General features: G+C 31.7%; 2 protein-coding genes across 2 annotated transcripts; both read left to right on the top strand.

Moving 5' to 3' along the window:
* Positions 1 to 411: 411 nt before the first annotated feature.
* Positions 412 to 5009, top strand: LOC123202226 (MACPF domain-containing protein CAD1-like). The gene is made up of 7 exons (XM_044618052.1): positions 412 to 897; positions 1797 to 2032; positions 2116 to 2311; positions 2414 to 2488; positions 3141 to 3324; positions 3446 to 3609; positions 3936 to 5009. The coding sequence occupies exons 1-7, from the start codon at positions 640 to 642 to the stop codon at positions 4566 to 4568; spliced, it is 1746 nt and encodes a 581-aa protein (XP_044473987.1). The 5' UTR covers positions 412 to 639; the 3' UTR covers positions 4569 to 5009.
* A 9933-nt stretch (positions 5010 to 14942) lies between these two features.
* Positions 14943 to 15657, top strand: LOC123201560 (non-specific lipid-transfer protein 1-like). Its single transcript, XM_044617121.1, has 2 exons — positions 14943 to 15355; positions 15473 to 15657. Exons 1-2 carry the CDS (start codon positions 15015 to 15017, stop codon positions 15480 to 15482), a joined length of 351 nt encoding a protein of 116 aa, XP_044473056.1. The 5' UTR covers positions 14943 to 15014; the 3' UTR covers positions 15483 to 15657.
* The last annotated feature ends 5097 nt before the right edge of the window (positions 15658 to 20754 follow it).

The raw sequence follows: 20754 nt of genomic DNA, 5'->3' as shown, positions 1-20754 counted from the left end.
GCTGACATCTTCCCTGTAAAGCTTTTATCGAAGGCTGTGACTTATAATTGAAGGAGAGGGTGAAATGTTTATGAATAATGGACATTGCACTAATCTTAGAAGATGAGAGGGTGACCTGTATGGTACCCAATTCAAGACATAAAATTCAGTATTGTCTGGTATTATCTATACTAAAAGTCAATCCCAAACCATGATTCCCCTTGGATTTATGCTATATTTTTAATACAATTCCTTGAAAAACCTCTGAAAATGACCGTAAACTTAAAAAGGACACAGGCGGGCCTGATCCAATCAATCTCAGCGTTGACTAAGAGACTTTACTAACTGAATCGTTAAGTGTCAGCCGTTGGATGATGTCCAACGCATGCTTTATCAGAAATCAAAGCAAATTCAGCGGTCAAGCTTTTAGACAAACTTACACGCCATGTGCAAAATATTTTTGTGTGGGAAAAATTAAAGACTGGAGAGTCAATGCCTGAGTTACCGAGAGTTGAAGAAAGAGAAGAGAAGAGATAAAATCTGTATTATTTGATTCAAGATCTAGCGAGGAGTTTGTTTGATGATGATCAGGCAGAACTGAGTCGTGGGTTTTTAATTTGGGGGATTTTGGAAAGTGGTTCGGGTTCTGATTGAGCCAAGATGGGTGAAAATGCAGCAGTTATGCATACAGCTACAAACTCAGTTCAAGCTCTGGGAAGGGGGTTTGATGTGAATTATGATACGAGGTTGCTCTACTGTAAGGGAGTTGGAGGGTCTAGAGTAGTTCAAGTTGATGGAGAACATACTAGGGATCTTGTTTTGTATGATAACGTAGTTGTTTCTAATGTTTCTTGGGATATCAAGAACTCACATGAGTCTTTTGGCCGAAAGAGCTCTGGCGTGTGCTCTTTTCAGGAGGTATTATTTTTGTTTTATTTTTAATCTGTCTTTAATTTTAGAAAAACAAATGTAATAATCAATAAGCTATATAAAGAATGAAATACAAGATTAAAGCTTGAGTTTTTTCCAGTATAAATTCTGGTAATTTTCTGCTGTATTTTAAAAGAAGTAGATTTATTCATTTATGTTCGTTTGTTCTCAGTTGTATGTTTTGAATTAGTAGATGAAGTGGCTGAGCAATAGCAACACAAGTTTAGGGTCATTCATGGAAGTTATCTCTCAGTTGAAGTGAAGCTCAAGTTTTAATTTCTTGATATTTTTTCTGAGAGGAAAAAGAAGCTTAATTGCTTGACAGATTAAGCTTAACCTCTTAAAGATGGTATGTGCTGCAGTTATGATGACATCTGAAGAAACTGTTTCAAGAATATTTGATATGTGATGAAATTCAATGATGAATGACACAGAAATGAGTACTTGGTTTTTTGAGAATACTGATAGATTTGGATGCATTCTGTGCCGCTAGTTTCAGAATCTGAAATTAACACTGAGCTGTAGTTGGCTAACGGATGAGCTCTTTTGGACTACTGGGAATGCTTGTTTTAGCTCTGGAACAATCAAATATAAGATGTACAGAGTTTTGAACTGGGATATTTTGAATTTGCTTGCAAGCCCAAAATGGGATTTATGCACCAAAATGTAGCTGTTAATATGGAATTGATAATTGCACTGGATGAAGAATTATCTTGAAAAAGTTGGATAAAGAGAGAAATAGGAATTATCAAATTCTATTGGCATTCATGTGAAATGCAGGAACAGAAATGATTTCTTTTTAACTTAAGAGCACTAGACTCGGTATTTTAAATTCGTTTTGTTGCTTTAATATCTATTAATGTATTTCTTGCAATAAATGATTGCAGATGGTGGAGTATTTTAATCGAAGGGCTAACTTATCTGGAGGTTGCCCTCTTGGTAGTTTCAATTCTGCATTTAGCTTTACTGGTTCAAAGCATATAGATGCTGCAGCAACAAAAACATTATCTATGGATGGTTTTTATATTCCACTTGCTAAAGTTGAACTTAAATCCCCATTAATCTTGCAAGAAAATGTGAAACAGGCTGTCCCAACATGTTGGGACCCAGCATCTTTGGCAAGGTATGAAGTTTTGATTAAAGGGAGGAATATGTTGATAGCATAGCTAGTAATTATAGCTAACAATTACCTTTTTTTTTTTACAGCTTTATTGAAAATTTTGGGACTCATGTCATAACGTCTGTAACCATTGGAGGTAAAGATGTGATATATGTTAAACAACATCATTCATCACCATTGTCAACTATAGAGATAAAAAACTACGTTCAGGATGTTGGAAATCAGAGGTTTTCGGACAATTATGGTCATACAAGTTCAGGTCAAATGAAATTGAAGGATAAGGCTAGTTCCAGAATCTTTCTTTGTGTTTGTTTTTCTTTCATTAAAATGTCAAGTTTCTTGAATCACTGGTGATTTACTATATGTATATTTTTAGTTGTGCAGGTTGATCCTGGATTATTCAACAGCCAAGGGATATACCCTCAACCTACCAGTGCACCATATCTTATTGGGAAAGAAGTGCGTTAACATCCTAATGTTAATCTGATGTCTACATGATAATCTAGTGATACATCTTTTCTTCAAAGAATATCTTCTTCTCTTTGGGTGGTTATTGTTTTAGTCTCACAGATTATGAGATGAAAATAAAAAGGGAATAAAAAATTCTTTGTTTTAAAATCAATGCATAATTGGCTGCACAAATGAGGGACCTTGGCATTGTTGATCTGAAATATAATTAACATTTTGTCTACTTTCAGTCATGATGTTGCTACTGATTTCTATGATATCACAGTGCTTTCTCTAAATTTGTTTTTCCTGTAGTCAATTGCAACAATTTAGACAATAATGGCATCATTAATTATGTTTGATATTCATGAGAGTTTAATTTATGTGTCTGCATTTTGTCCAAAATCTATGCTGTTCTGTTGTGGATTTCTGTCAGGATATTGTCGGATGCTCATTTTCTTTTAATATAATGGAGATTGCATGTAATAGTTGTCCCTGGCTGCCGGAACCAGTGTTTCCCTATGTGGCAGAAAAAAAAAAATTGCTTTTGGGAAACTAACTCTTGATAGTTTTTTGCTGTTGATTGTTGACTTCCTAAACCTTTCTATTTCAAATTGCCTTGAAGCATTGGATTGAGAACTTTAGGAAACTCTTGTTGATACAGGATGTTACAGTCATTTTCCGGAGGAGGGGAGGAGATGATTTGGAGCAGAGCCACACCCAATGGGCAAAAACTGTCAATTCCTCGCCAGATGTTATTCAGATGACTTTCTTCCCTATCACTGCTCTCCTTGATGGGGTAGTTGGAAAGGAACATCTGACTCGTGCAATTGGTCTTTATCTAGAATGTAAGACAATCCCAACTTTATCATTTTGGAAATAAAATCTTTGTCCCTTCATGTTCTTTGTTGATAATAGTAAAACATTACTAACTGTAAGCTTTAAAAATTTTCGGGTAACTTTGCACAGATAAGCCTCAGATTGAAGAACTGAGATATTTTCTAGAGTTTCAGATTCCTCGGATATGGGCTCCTGTACATAACATGATTCCTGGCCAACAAAGGAAGGAGCCTATTTGTCCATCTCTGCAATTCAGCATAATGGGGCAAAAACTTTACGTCAGCCAAGAACAGGTAAAAGTTTTAAGGGCTCACTGTGTACCGTGTTAGGTAAAAGTTGGTTGTCTCTTTTCTGTTGTTCTCTGAGTATCTTTGTTTCCCTTGAAATTTGTTTCAACTGGGATTTTACCTAGGATGCCAATGAATCAAGTTTTCTGCATAACCATAATAATTTGAAATACCAAAACTGTAACATCAGTTATCATTACTAACATTGTCAACATAGCTGTCATCAACTTGAATTTGAATGTTTGATGGAATCCTTATAATGGATGGATTTGACTGGGTTAGGTTACCAGGAATAAAATGTTGCTCATGGTATTGGCTTCATGTCTTTGCAGATATCAGTTGGTCGTAAACCAGTTACGGGCTTGCGGTTATCGCTTGAAGGAACCAAACAGAATCGCTTATATATTCATCTTCAACATTTGGCATCTCTTCCAAAACTTTTACTGCCATACTGGGACAGCCATGTGGCTATTGGTGCTCCCAAGTGGCAGGGACCTGAGGAGCAAGATAGTCGTTGGTTTGAACCAGTTAAGTGGAAAAATTTTTCGCATGTGAGTACGGCACCAATTGAGAACTCCGAATCCTTTATTGGTGACCTCTCTGGTGTCTACATTGTCACTGGAGCTCAACTTGGGGTATGGGATTTTGGATCAAGAAACGTTTTGTACATGAAGCTTTTGTATTCTCGACTACCAGGTTGCACCATTCGAAGATCTTTGTGGGATCATTCCCCAAATGACAAATCTAAGAAAGTTGCCATGGTTGGAACAGCCAATTCTGGTGACTCTAGTACAGGTTCAGAAGAGAACATAATCAGCAACAAGTTGGCAAAGTTAATTGACATGTCTGAGATGAGCAAAGGGCCACAGGATCCTCCAGGTCATTGGTTGGTTACCGGCGGAAAGCTTGGTGTAGAGAAAGGGAGAATAGTTTTGAGAGTAAAATACTCCTTGCTGAATTATTAGGTGTATTTATATGTTTTTGAGTGATGTGCAGGAAAGAAAGGAGGGGGAGTTTTGTAGATGCATATGGATTTGTGTTCATCATGCTTGTAAACAAATCCCAAAATGATGAACTAAGTAAATTGAATGGGGAGGACCTCCATTCGGATGTCTTTGCACATGAAGTCTCTTCCAATTTTGATGCCAAATCATGTTTTCTTGGTGATGCTGTGAATCCTGTAGTACATCTGCAAACTATCTGAACCGATCATGAGCTACTCACGGTTGGGTCTGATTATTGTCGGGCTGTGTTCGAACTTGCTATTGCTTAGTTCAGTGGTCTTGTGGCTGAAGTATAATATTAATAAACACCTAACAATGTAAAATCCTTTTTCACTCTATTATCTTACTCCCTAATTTTGACTAAGGGAAGATAATTAATAAACATATAAGTTATGTGGTTTATCTGTAATCTCTCAAGTAGTGTCCGAGTTATAACTTTTGAGTTCATTAAGTTTGAGCTTTCCTTAATCGAGCCAAGCTCGATCCCAATAATACTTAGCCAGATTCATTGCAGTTGTGATATATGGTAAATGCCACTTCTTCCCTAGTCATGAAAGGATTTGGGCTTTTAACATATTTACAAATCTAATCTCAGTTTTTTTCGGTTTTGTTAGCACAGGTAGTATCAGCTTGTATAATAATTTATCAATATATGGAAATTTAACTTTAATTATTTAATGCACACATAATTTAAGTACATAGAAAATATATTATTATGTGATTGAATGATTTTAAATTTAAGATAAAGTAATACTCAATCACATTATAATACATAATCTGTATATATAAATTATGTATAAAAAATATATACACATAATATTGCTCGTAATTAATATATTATAAAAAATATCGGGTGCAATTTTTTCACCTCAAGCTTAAACCCACCACGTGTCTCTCTACCACTTCTTTCCACTTTGGACTTTACATTAAGTAGAAAGACAGTCTACAAATATATATGCAAAAATAATAACAACTAAAATTGGGCTCCTTTAAAAGTTGGTCCATATTGCTAATTACACAAGGCACGACGTTGTAGTATGCAATTGCACTTCCATCGCTAATTGTCACTTTGAATGAGAGAGTTTGGCATTCAGGTACGAGTTGCTTTGCCAATTTTGGGCCCGATTCCTTGATATTCGATGCCATCTTGTTCTCAATCCTTTGATGGAGGCCGTTAGACATGTTAAAAAAGGTCAGGGGCTGTAAAATTATGGACCGTGCTAGACCCATGGTGACCTTAACATAAATTTAAAGGTGTATACGATCCAGTATGATAAGATTTTAGAGTTTTTTTCAAATTAAACTAATAAAAACAATTTGAAAATTTGAAAATCAAATCAAATCAAACCATACAAAACTAAAAAAAATACAATTTAATCCAGTTTGGATTACGTTTTAAATCTATTAAAATTATTCACTTCTAAATATATCTAATTTAATCAAATTAATTGAATTCTAGTTTTCTAAACATAATATAAACATGTAAAATAAATATAAAATATATATAATATAAATGTAAAATAAAAGACAAAATAAATATGAAAAAACAAGTTATATACCTAGTCGCTTATTGAAATTTTTTTAATTAAATATATGCATTTTAAAATAATACAGTTTACAATTTAGTTTGATTTGAAAATCACCAAAATCGCAACCCAAACTAAAAACTTTTTTTCAAAAATTTATCAATCAAAATCTAACCATTTTATAAACCGAACCAAATTAAATCGTAATTTTTAAGCTATTTAGTTTAGTTTAACGATTTGAATTGAATTATATACACCTCTACATAAACTCAATATATATCTTACTATTAAGGATTTGATTGAAGAAGATGAGTGGATTTTAATCAACTCCACCATTTAGTGTTTTAACTCTTCATTTACTGCTTGGAGCAGTTTTATAAAGTGAAGAGTTGAAGAAAGGAAATTAGCATTCTCTCACTTGGTTTATAATCCATGAATCCACTTACTAAAATAAAGAAACAAAATATATAAATCATAGCGAAAAGTCCTCTAAAAATGAGAATTATCTTCCATATATCACAATTTATTCAATTTCTTCATAACTAAATGGACGAACTTTATGTTTATTCTAGGTAAAAAATGATTGTTATTCTCAACAAAATGTGCATATAAAATGAGAAAAACAAATCAATTGAAAAAATAAATGAGAGTTTCATTATTGAAAGATGTCTATGCATCAAATCACATGATGAAGTTAGCTCCCATCACAATCACAATATGAAACCAACTTCAATTTACACTACATGATCCTTAAAACTTTTTGGTGGCATGTCTTTTGTCAAAGGATCAAAAATCATCAATTCATTGTCGATATATTCAATGATCACTTTATTCACTTTCACATGTTCTCTTATGGTTAAATACTTAAGTCGATATGTTTATTTTAACAACTACTTTTATTATTTTTAGCCAATAAAACAGTAATTGAATTGTCATAATAAATTTTTAATGGCTTAGAAATAGAATTCACAATACTAAACTAAGATAGAAAACTATATAACCATATACCATGTGATACAGTCTCAATACAAAAGACAAATTCAACCTCCATGGTATATATAACAATTAATGACTGTTTAACACTCTTCTAAGATATGACTCTGCTAGCAAATATGAAAGTATATCTAGAAGTTGATATTCTTGAATCAATGTAGCCAACAAAATTTGATTCAAGAGTAACCAATTACCTCCAAATTATTAGTTTATCTATACATAAACATGTATTCTTTGGTTCCTTGAAAATATCATCTCACTTTTTTAACAACTCTCTAGTGATCTATATTTGGGTTACTATGATATTTCTTTAATATCTTAACAATAAATGCAATTTTAGATCTTGTACAGACATGAGTAGACATTAGACTTCCCATAATTGAAATATAAGGAATGTTCTACATTTGTTCATTTTCAAGTTTATTTTCGAGCATTGATTCAAATTGAACTTGTCACCCTTCATAATGGATGCTACTGATAGAGTAGGTGCTTTAAAGCCATCTTCTTGACAATATAAATCCACAAAGAGTCATGTTTTAACATTCAAGTGGCAATCCATATTTGTAAATGCATGTGTTTAAGCATATGCCTTGATAACTCTCCTCAAGTTGGTAGAATCGTGATGAGGGATCAATATGGTGTTTGATTGTGAGGACCCTATGAGCAAATATGGTGGCCAATTTAAAAATGTCCATAGCCTCAGTGTTATCCTAACCAAAGATATAAATAATATGGTAATGTTATTGTAGTGTTGAATGACTTTATTAAAAGATAGTAATAGATCTCATATATCAAGGTTATGAGTGTCAACCTGGTACACATATGGGTGCTTATTAAGAGCATGTCCACTAGACTGACCCACCAAGAGGATTTCACATAAATGGTAATCCTAATTTCTGTGAAACATATCTTCTTAATAAACAATGGTGCATGTGATTTTTAGACATGAGATCACCAGAATGTCTTGTATACCAATTGGCCTAATTTAACACTAGCCTAACATAGCCTTTTTCAAAGGGTTATTAGAACGGTAGTGGTTGGCTATGTCGAAAAATGTAGCAAGACTATGATAAAATAACAAATGATTCATCACTCTTGGTATGAGAGGAGATGTCTCAGTGTGTAGTTTGGTATGACAACCAACCAAATTCTATGGCCATAGTGGGAACGAGTTGGTACCCGATCTAATGATTATGTGGTTGTTTCTTAACTAATTAAACATCTATGTCGAGGATGAATTAAGATATACATTATTTTTGTGTCTTAACATTGACAAGATATTAGTTAATAAAATGATTTGAATACATGGTAACTGTACCATTGAAAAGGTTAAACATTAATCTTTTACTAATTATTTATCAATTAGGTAGTCATGATATCTTACTAGATACCACTCATAGTTTATGAATACACTGATGATTAATTATGAGTTAATCATAAATTTTATTCATTGCGAATATGATAAAGAACCTATTAGTCATACAAAGAGGGGCAAATAGTCATGATTAAAAGGTTAAAGATTTATTACACATAAAGTCAATCACATTGTGATTTGGAGCTTTATTAATGAGTAAATATGGATCCAATCATATAATAATAGATGCAATACTTATTACTTGACCAAAGTATATAAGATTATTACCTTATTGGCCAAATAGTAATAATCCAATTGCTTAGGGGCCAAAAATTATTTGTGAAAGTTGGATTTTGGTCTTATTACACATAAAGTAAATTGTCCTATGATGTATGTGATATATCAAATATGGTGAATTTAGATCTTTGAAAATGCACCTTAATATTTAGGAATAAATATTAAGGACATTTAAAGCCTAATGAATATTTATTAAGGGATTGGGCAAAGGTGTAATTAGGATAACCCATGACCTCAACTATATAAAGAGTTGAATTAAAGTTATGAATTTGTCTTATATAAATGGAGACATTTATCATATTCCATAAAATATAACATAACTTTAGAGGTTTGTGAAACCCTAGTAGCACAACCCAAGAAAGAAGGAGTTCTGTCAAAACTTTCACTGTTCATCTATCAATCCTCAGTGATTTAGAAATCACCTGTGTTTCAAACAAGCATTCATATTGTCGCATGTTCGTGGCTACCTTCATATGAACCAACAAAGACCCTATTACGTTGTAAGGAGTAATGGAAGTGTTTGAGACAAATTTGACCCATATCTTTCATGTCAAAATTTTTAGAAAGAAATTGTTTCACCTCATAAAGCAACTCTTACATTGGTTGCAAATAAAATATCATCCACATATAGAATTTCAAATGCTATTGTTGGGAGACTTGTTTTAATCCATACATGAATTTCTTAAGCTTGCACACCAAACACTCATCATCACAAAAGGAAAATCCTTCTTGTTATTTTATATAAACATCTTTCTCTAGATTTCCATTGAGAATTACTGTTTTCACATTTATTTGATATAGGTCTAAGTCAAAAAAGGTAATCAATATCATAATAATACGAAAGAATCTTTTTTAGGTATGGGATAAAAATGTCTTCTTGTAATTGATTCTCTCATTTTGAGTAAAACTTTTAGCAAGAAGTCGTTCAATGTTACTTAATGAGTATTTCTTTGTTTAAAGACCTAATTACACCTAGTGATCTTCGCCTCATTAGATAACTCAACAAGATCCCAAACTTCATTACTCTTCATAAAATTCATCTCATCTTTCATGGTATTATACTGAACAATTACTTTTTTTTTAATCGAAGGTACTAAACTTTCATATTTTTTTTAAAGAAAAAACCAAAATTTAAGTATATTTTATTGAAAGTACCGAATAAACACAATTAAGATTATTTGTTTGGAAGTGATGTAGTTAATTTTTATATATAATTTTAATATTGTTTTACTTAAATTATGGCTTTTGTTTTTAATAAATTATTTTGTTTGATTTAATTTTATTGCAATTATGTTAGATGAATCAAAAAAAGCAAATAATGTGCAGATAATGTGCAACTTGGAAATTAATGTGCGAAGAGGAGAAAAATGAGGATTGAAAGGTAAAGCTTATCTCCAATTAACTGGAAGTTAACTATAACAACTTGATGAGGAGACAAATTAATCAATTTTGTCCTTTACTCTTTAGTCAACAAGTTAATGGGTATTTTAATGGCTTTATTAAATTCTTGTTAAAAGCATTTGTGACTCTAGTAACAAGGATGTACCTAATCCTGCCTCATTCATGGCTCTTGGTTGATTAGTTTATCTTAAGTATGATATATTATTCTCTTACTCTTGAAGCCATGGAAGAGGTGCATAGATTGACCACTGCAAGAAAGGTTTGGCTCGATCTAAAGGCTACTTTTGCTTATTCTCGAAGTCCAAAGAAATTCAACTTAATGATGAATTGTTACTTTTACAATATGGTACTCATAGTGTTGTTGATTTATCTTGAAACTTCAAAGCCCTTTGTGCACAACTTGCACATATTGGATGTCTAGTTGATGAAACTAACAAAGTGCACTGGTGTCTTCGTGCACTTGGCCCTAACTTTTCTCACTTTGCTACTACAATGTTGTTTTTGACTTCATATCCTCACCTTGCTAAATTAATTCCAAAGGCAATAAGTCAAAAGTTGTTAGCTTGAATGATTATTAATCTATTTTCACTAATAAAAGCTTTTACTACTTAACAAATCTCTTTTATTTCAAAGGACAGATCATTTAAGTTTTGGAGTAATGGCTCCTCCAAAAAGTCCTCGCAGCAATCCAATTACTTGGGATGTGTTTTTTCCAATGCTCTTGTGGTGTGTCAACTTTGTGGCAAAGCTTACAAATGTTAGGGATATACTTATGAAAAGAAGAAGAAGAAAACAAAGCAACCTACAACTAATGTGGTTGAAGCTTTCACTTTATATTTTATTCAAGATTTCAGTGATTCTTAGTGGTGTCCTAATAGTAGAGCCACGACTCATATGACCCATGATGGTATGATACTTGAAAATTTTGTTTCATATAACAGTAATGATTGGGTTTTTGTTGGTAATGGACATTCGTTAACTATTTCTAAAACTAGTTCTACTAGTCAACTTGTGTTCCATCAATCTTTTAAATTATCTCATGTTCTCTTTGTTCTTGATATTACAAAGAATTTAATTTCTATTAGTCGTTTGGCACAACATAATAATTATTGTGTTAAATGTTTTGTTATTTAAGATATGATAACAAGGATAGTTTTGGGAGTTGAGCGATATAAGAATGGGCTATATGTTTTAGACCGTAATCATTAAGCTTTTGTTTTTTCTCTTCTCAAAAATAAGATTTGGGCACACACACATGTTTGGAATGCACTATTAGGTCACCCAAATTTTCATCTTTTATAGACAATGAATAAATATGATTGTGTTTCTTTTTCTGATAAATTAAAAAATTTGATTCTTTTGTGTGTATTGGTTGTAATTTGGGAAAATCATGTCGTTTACCTTTTTCAAATTCCGATAATAGTTGTTCTTTTTCTTTAGAATGTATCCATTGTGATTTATGAGAACCTTCTCTTGTTACATCTCATTTGGGTTTCCATTATTATGTTATGTTTGTGGATAAATATACTTGTTATAGTTAGTTTTATCCTTTATGATTAAAATCAAAATTTCATTACAGTTTTCTTCGTTTACAATCCATGGAGAGATTCAATTTAATTCAAAGATTAAGTCTTTTCAGTGTGATGGTACGTGAGATTGAATTCACTAATGATTTTTTTCAGTAGTATTTAGCTAACTATGATATTCTTTAACATATCTCATGTCCTTACAATCATAATCAAAATGGTATGGTCGAATGAAAACACTGTCATATGATAGAAACTGGTCTTACACTTTTGTTTCATGCTAATGTCCTAGTTGAGTTTTTGGTTGAAGCTTTCTCCACAACTTACCATCTCATCAACTAGCTTTCTTTGTAATCCTTTGGAAATAGATCTTCGTTTGATAAGATTATGGGCAAGTCTTTATGCTATAATATGTTACGAACTTTTGGTTATTTATGTTTTCTTTATTTATGTGACTACACTGTTCACAAGCTTGCTCCTCATTCATGACTTTGTGTTTTTCTTGGTTATAGCTCTTTGCATGAAAGGTATCGGTGTTATGATTCCACTTCAAGCGTGTTTATATCTCATATTAAATTTTGTGAAACAATTTTTCCTTTTAAGAACTTTGGCTCTACCCTCACAGGTTCTTCTTCATTTGATTCTTAGTTTTCTTTTATGTCTGTTGGTAGTTCTTCTTTTTCCAATACTACAAGTTCGAAGCATTTCATCCCTTCTTCATCCTTGCCCTACTTTTTTTATGATGATAAGGCTTCTAGTTCTTACTCTACTTTAGAACCCTCTACAGTTTGTAAACCTATTCATGAGATTCCTTTTATGAGTGTCATAACTCTTCTTATTCCACGCAACCAAACAACTCATTTGATGATTACTAAAGGACATGCAGGTATTTCTAAACCTCGTACTTTTCATGCTATGACTATGATTTTGTCTACTAGTATTTTTCATGTTTTGACTATTATTAAGAAACCAAAAGGTTTAAAATCTACCACCAAACAACTAGAGTGGTTGGTTGCCATGGATGATGAGATAACCACACTCAAAGCTAATAAGACATGGATTTTGGTCCCTCGACCTTCTTCTTACAATATTGTCGATTGTCATTGGGTCTTTAAACCAAATTATGGTCGGATGGTTCCATTAAGCGTCAAAGGCTTGTCTTGTTGCTTGTAGTTTTTTGTAGGTAAAGGGCCTTGACTTTGAAGACACTTTTAGTCATGTTGTTCACCGTGCCATAATTTGAACCATTTTGTTTGTTGCTGCTATATCTAATTGGTCTCTTTGTTACTTAGATGTGAAGAATGTTTTTCTTCATGGGTTTATCTCTGAAGAGGTCTATATGGAGCAACCTCTAGGATATATTAATCTTGAGTACCATTACCGTGTTATCTATAACAAGCTCTTTAAGGTCTCAAGCAAGGCCCTCGAGCTTAATTTCATCATTTAAGTGGTTTTCTTGTAAAATTTGGTTTCATTACAAGTTTGGTTGATTCCTCACTTTTTGTTTATCATCTCTTTTATGGAATTATCTATTTATTGTTTAATGTTGACAACATGGTGATCACTGGTGAAAATCCTCATCTTATTCATGTTCTCATTACCAAATTGTCTTTTGAATTTTCTATGAAGGATATGGGTGATTTTCATTACTTTCTTGGCATTAAGGTCATTTGTTAGAATATTGGTATTTTTTTTAGGTCAAGCGTGTTACGATAGTTGACCACAAGCCTATCTCGACATTATTTATTGTTGGTCATCACTTGGAGTGCTTTAAGTGATTAATTTACTGATCCCATCCTTTTTCACTCCTTTGCAGGTGTATTGTAATATCTCACTATCACTTGACTAAATTTATCTTATAGTGTGAACTCCATATGTCAATTTATGCATGCATTGACGGTTGATCATTATCATACCTTGAAGTATATCTTGCATTATGTTAAAGACACTTTTCACTTTGACCTTTCAACTGCCTAATAGAAATTCTACACAAATTCATGCACTTTTGAATACGGATTAAGTGGGTTGTCCATATACTCGTCAATCAACTACTGGCTATTGTATATTTGTGGGTGATCATTTGCTATCTTGGTGTTCAAAGAAACAGTCCATTGTTTCTCATTCTAGTACTAAGTCTGAATATAAAGCTCTTACTGTTGTTGTTGTCAAAGTCCGATAACTATCAACTCTTTCATGATTGACATGCACAAGTTTCTAAAGTACCAAAGACATTTTGTGACAATAACTCTGCCATTTTCATGACCTCTGATCCTATGATGAAACCGCAATAAAAACATATTGCGATTAATTCAAAAAGTAACTATAATCAGATTAGTTGACAATCAAATCATGAGTCCTAACTGAAAATGGTGGTTCGGCCAACTTAATAAACAGTATGTCAGCATTAATTGAAAGAAGGTAGGGAGTATGGGGTGAAGGCCCCCATTTTACTCCACCCATGAATTTAAAAGATAAATTCTTATAACCAAATTCAACCCCTATACAAAGGGTAGTTGTTGTAGGTGCGGTAGAATTTTATTTCTTTCATAAACTTTTGTGCCATTTTATACTGTTTACGAAAATCTTACACAAGGGCCTTGTATAACTTTTTTAAGTGTGTAGTTTAGATAATATTTTATTATTAAAATTAAAAATTATTTTAAAGATAGATTATTTAAAATATTATTAGATATAAATAATTAATATATTTGGTAAAATTTAATAGATATAAATAATTATTATATTTGATTAAAGATAATAAAAAAAATCAATAAATTATTTTATTTAAATATATTTTAAGATAATTATTCTAAAATATTTTAAAATTATTTATTATATTAATTAAAAATAAAGTTATTTTTATCTTAAAAATTAATAAATAAAAAATAATTATAATAAAATCAAGATTATTTTAGTAATATGTTAATATCTAAAATATAGATAATCAAATATATTATATATCATATCATTGTTATTATAAAAAAATATTATAATTTTTTTATTATTAATAAATTATATAAAATAATAAAAATAATGAAAAATAAATTTTCAATACAACCGAACGGCTTCTAAGGGAACCTGAACGTCTAAATCAGAAGTCAAATTTCACCGATAAATGCTGAACAGAGCAAGAAGAAATTGTCATAGCATTAATTTACTCCAACCACCACCGGCCACCTGCTCTCTCTTGTATTCACATTCTCTGCAGCTCAGCTTCTATATAAACCTCGGCACTTTCCCTTCAATACTCACTCAGGCTTACAACCCTACTTAACAATCTTCTATCCGATCAGTTATCTCAGCAGCAATTATGGCTGGCTTAAAGCTCGTTTTCGCCTTGGCTTTTGCATTGTTGGTGGCTGCACCTGTGGCTCTTGCCATTAACTGCGGTCAGGTTTCGAGTAATCTTAGTCCATGCTTGAACTATCTGAGGACTGATGGTAAAGGTGCCCCGCCAGCCAATTGCTGCACTGGAGTTAACACCATAAACAACGCAGCCCGCACTACAAAAGACCGCCAAGATGCTTGCCGATGCCTGCAAAATGCAGCTAAAGGAATCCCTGGATTGAACTCTAACGCTGCTGCTGCTCTCCCTTCCAAATGCGGAGTTAACATTCCATACAAGATCAGCACCTCCACCAACTGCGCTAGGTCTCCATCTTTACCTCTCTTATAATGATAATATGCATGCACGCACGTGTTATAGTGCAAATTGGATAAAGTTTTGTTTATTTAATATAAATTTGTTTTGTGTTTTTGTTTTTGCAGCATCAAGTGAAGCCCATGCATGGACTGGTTATAAAAGTTCGAAAGTTTGAAGAGAATAAAGAAGATCCGACTCATGTCCTAGTCCTAGTTTGTGGTCTTTAGATTTCATGTCGTCGTCCATATGAGTCGAATCTTGTATGTCTTTAACGAAATCTATGGAAATAAAATGAATTATTAGAAATTAATGCTTTTATGTCTCTTCTCGTCTTCCCCTTCCTTGAATAAGTCGTCAGGCAATTAATAATGCTTACTCGTATTTAATGCAACTATATATTTGGAATGATAGGTTTACATGTATATAACTAGTTTAGTTTTTTTAATATATATATCTATATAAAACTGTACAGCTATACTATTATAGGCCGGTCAAAATTCATTGTACTAGTTGACAATTGAATTAAGGGTTGTAATTGTGGTTGGTGAATCAAACATTTCAGGACACAGCATTAATTTAAAGTCCGTGGGGTGACTGCGGTGAAGGCTCTCAATATAGTCCACTTATTTTACCCTACAATTCAAAATATGATATTAAAAAAAAAAAACAGAGACAAACACGGCTACGCATTATAAAGCATTGAAGTTAAGGGATTGATGTGGCGGTCCATCCTTGACCTCCAATCCAATCTGATCTCTATTAATGTCAGAGATAAGTGTTTCAAATTGTTAGATTCTAGTGCCGCTGAAAATCCGCCTAAACATTACTTAGATGTTGACAATAAGAGAGGACCGTGAATCGTGCTGGGCCTAAAGCCAACATAGTCATGGGCCTTTGTGATGGGTCGGCCCATAGAAACGGATAAGGCCGTGATACGAAAATCATTTTCTAATTAATAAAACTGATGATAACATTTTAAATATTTTATTGATAATCTTTCACTTACGGTAGAAAAATACTGTAATTACATAATGAAAAATATTATAATATATTACAAATAAATTCATTTATATAATATACAATTACAAATATAAGTATCATATATATACCATTATCTACTTGTCCTCAACATCTAGATTATTAAATTTTTCAAAGATATCTTCTGCAATTTGATTTTATAATTTGAAATCAACTTTCACTTAATCTTTCATACACATTATCGTCTCGACTATATGTGAGTGCAAATCGGACCGTTTATCATCCAGCATACATCTACTTACACTAAAAGTGAATTCCAATATCATAGAAGACACAAGAGGGATTAGTATATTTCAGAGCCATGGTGGCAAGCAAAAGAAAACTTTCATGATTCGCTTTCCACCATGTCAAAACATCTAATTTCTCATTAGTATATTGTTTAACAATTCTTGGATAATAATCAATATTGATATAATTATAAAACTCATCATAATTTAAACTTTGACCCACAAACTGCTTACCTTTGTGTAAGAGTGACTATATGTGTGATTTTCATGTGCCTAAACTACCAGAAGTTATCTTAGGTTTTGAACTTTATGCCCTTCTTCTATATTTATTTTTATAAAAACTCTACATTTCTAATAAAAAATCTTGAATATTGTCTATGCAATTAACATTATTAGTAATTAACAAATTATCGTTAATGGTATCTAACAAACTTTTTATTCCTAATATTTTTGTCCTAAGATCTAAGATAGTGGTAGCAACATAAAGTAAAAAAAATTTGTTCCAATATTTTAAAATTTTTGTTCCAATATTTTTAAAATTTTTGATCTATTTGTCTAGATATATTTTAGACAATATTCAATACCTAAACTCTTTAAAAATATCACTAATTTCTAACATATTATACAAAATTAAATAAGTAGTTGGATAGTATACACATAAACATTGGTTTGTGGCTGTCTAATATCTTCAATAGCTCTAATATATTCATTAGAGGTACGACAATCTCTCAATCATAATCTATCAAAAACAAAAGAATTTTTTGAATCTTTAAGGTGGGTATTGAAGAAACTTGTTATAACTACTTCATACCCTTCACACACTTTCAACATGAAGTATGTTGAATTCCCCCTAGATTTAACATCTGTTTTTAATTTTTTGTCATCTTAACCCTATTGAGTTACATAATTCATGATATACTTGAATTTGTGATATAAATAATGAAATGTATGCAATGATATACCTAATTGTTGATATCTAATCTTTACCCATGTTCAAACAATTTTGAGCTATTAAATTAATAATATGAAATACTCTTCTATTAAATGAAACAAATATATGATTTAACATTAATTCAACAACTCTATCATTATTTTTGCATTATCAAAAGTCATTATAAAAATAGAATTATTAATTTTATATTCATAAAAAATATTAGTTAATGCTAAAAAAATTATAAGACTACGATGTGGATATTTTAAATTTTTAAAGGCAATTACTTTTTTGCATGACTATCAATCAGAATTAATGTAATAGACAACTACTCATAGATACCTTATGTCTTGATTTGTGACTATCCATAATTTTGAAGTTATTAAAATAACATCATTAAAATTACAAAGTTTTTCAATAACTTTTAATTTCATTAATTTAGAATTTTTAAGAATGTTTGACTTAGGAGTAAAACTAAGAATTCTTTTAAATGTCAGTTGAACACTATTATGCATCATGTATTCTAGTATTTTATCTCCAGCGTAAAAAAAGGTTAGTCCAAAGCAACAACATACCTAGTTATGAAAGTGGACATTTCTCCCATGTGCCCAAAACTACTCAAACCTCTTGCTACACTGATGTTGGAACCAATGGATCACAATTTAGTGAAGGAAATTTGTTGTTGCCCTCTCATCTCGTGCAAATTTTTTTTGTAATAATTTGTAACGTAAAAAAAGATGCCTCGTCCACCTAAATTTGCATATGTTAAACATAAATCGCAATGTTTGCAGAGTGCTCAATGAATTACCCTTCCTTCGATCATTTCCTCTCTTTGATCAAAATGATCCCACACCATAGAATTTCCAAATGTGCATCTTTTGTAACAAAGTTTATTTATAATCATATATTAGTGATAGTTTAATAGAGGAAAAGAGAAGGATGGAGAGAAATGATACGACCTAGCGCAACCCAGTTTGTTACGACTTTTATCGCATTGCAAGGCCTTTTTTAACGTAAGCATGATTGCAAGTGATGGTCACTAACAGGTTTTTTATTGATTCTGGATATGCGAAGAGTAATCAGGGCAAAAAGGTTGTGACCGTAATTCTTAATAATGATTTTTGGAACGAAATTGGTATAATTAAAAATGTTGTGGGTCTATTAATGCAACGAACTTAAATGAGAGCCCTTCATTGGAATATGTCTATGATGGAATGTAAAGTGCTAGGTTAGGGATAAAGAAGTTGTTCAAGAATAAAAAGAAATTTTATAAACTTTATACTCAAATAATCAAGTTGAGGTGGGATAGGATGTAAACTCTCCTAACCATTGGGTGTGTTACAGAAAAAACGGCATGAGTTCCCCTATTTTAGAGGCCCCGGGGAATATTTTTCTCTTTTTCATTATGCCCTGTAACACTCCCAATTTGTAATTCACACAAACCAGTCCTACCAATTGACTGGATTTTTATCAACTTAACCACAATTAGTAAAAATGAATACATAATAATAATAACAATTATAAAAATTATCACCCACAGAAACTTTATAATCAATTTTCAAATCTAGTCGTATATATATATATTACATATACATCATAACATTTAAATCACAAAATTATGGTGTCTTCCTCCCTTAGCCTCATGTCTCATTAGTGCTCCCCGGGAACCTTTGCTGCATTTCTTTACCTGTAAAATATTAAATTAAACGGAGTGAGCGACTATGGCTCAGTAAGAATATCATACTAAACACTTAAAGTATTTTATACCAGTATTAATCTTTTATAATCTTTTCCATACTCAGCGTGTCTGAACTATTTACAACAAAATAATTGACACAGAACACGCATTTAACACATATCATAATTCTTTTCTTTCACACATTTATTCATTTCCTTACTATACAGATATGATTCACTCATTATGATTTATGCATGTATGAGTGCCATGACATTTTTATTTTTTGATCGTACATCTTTCTCAACTCTTTATCAGCCACACAGGCTTGTATGCATAATTCTAATGCAAATGACTTTCATAAAATATTTACTAATTTGTTTCTCTCTCATTCTCATTGATCGATTTAGACTACATATGATAGTACTTGCAGTCACCATACAAAATATAATTCTCTCTTACACGCATATTTTTTTTTTCTTTGCTGTCCACATAGTACAGCTAATATTTTTCTTTGCTGTCCACACAGTACAGCTAATATTTTTCTTTGCTGTCCACACAGTACAGCTGATATTTTTCTTTTGCTGTCCACACAGTACAACTGGTTGTCCACACAGTACAACCGATTATTTTATTTGCTGTCCACACAGTACAGCTGGTTGTCCACACAGTACAACCGATTATTTTATTTGCTGTCCACACAGTACAGCTGGCGTGTAAGGATTTTAAGTATGTTTTCTGCTTTCCTGTATCATATGAGTCATTATGAAAGCATACATGACTTAGAAAATATTTTTTCTCTTTCTTTATTTTTTTCTAAATCATGCATATGTTATGATTCCTCATGTATGCATATATATCCATATTATGAAATATGCGCATTTGTTATTTTCCCTTATTTTTTCATTCTTTCTCAAACATCATGTTATTTTCTCATGCATTTATATATATATATATCATGCCTCAAATTAATTTCAATTATACAATATAGGCTTAATATAAGGGTTATTTCACACATTTTATGCACATAATTAAGCAGAATTAACCTATATCGCATAAAATGACATTTTTGCCCTTATGGCCAAAATTACCTTTTTACCCTTATGGCCAAAAATTACATCATGAATCATAATGAATTCCTTTATCCTTTTAAGCATAAATCACCTTAATTATAATACCTTACATACTGATATAAGTAAAGGTTATTTAAATAACCTAACTCAAATTTACTTCAAGTATGTAAAGTATGAAATTCTTACCTTTTCTTTGCTGATTTGGTGATTTAAGCTTATTCACCTTCTTTTCTTCTTTCTGGCAACCTTAATCAACCAAAAATATGATCATTCATCAAACTCTCAAATTTCACATATCTTAAAAATTAAATTTTTTACCTTAGAACTGACCAGAATTGACAGATCTACACTTTTTATAACTGGGGCCTCTGGAAATTGGGTGGTTTAGCTAGGTTTTTGGACGAATTTTGGTTAAGGGAAAAACTTTAGCTTAATTTCATGGAGTTCTCGGCAATAAGGAAGA

Source organism: Mangifera indica, chromosome 18 (genome assembly GCF_011075055.1).
Source record: "Mangifera indica cultivar Alphonso chromosome 18, CATAS_Mindica_2.1, whole genome shotgun sequence".
Classification (NCBI taxonomy): domain Eukaryota; kingdom Viridiplantae; phylum Streptophyta; class Magnoliopsida; order Sapindales; family Anacardiaceae; genus Mangifera; species Mangifera indica.
Note: the sequence above shows the minus strand (reverse complement) of the source record. Positions and strands in the feature narration are given on the sequence as shown.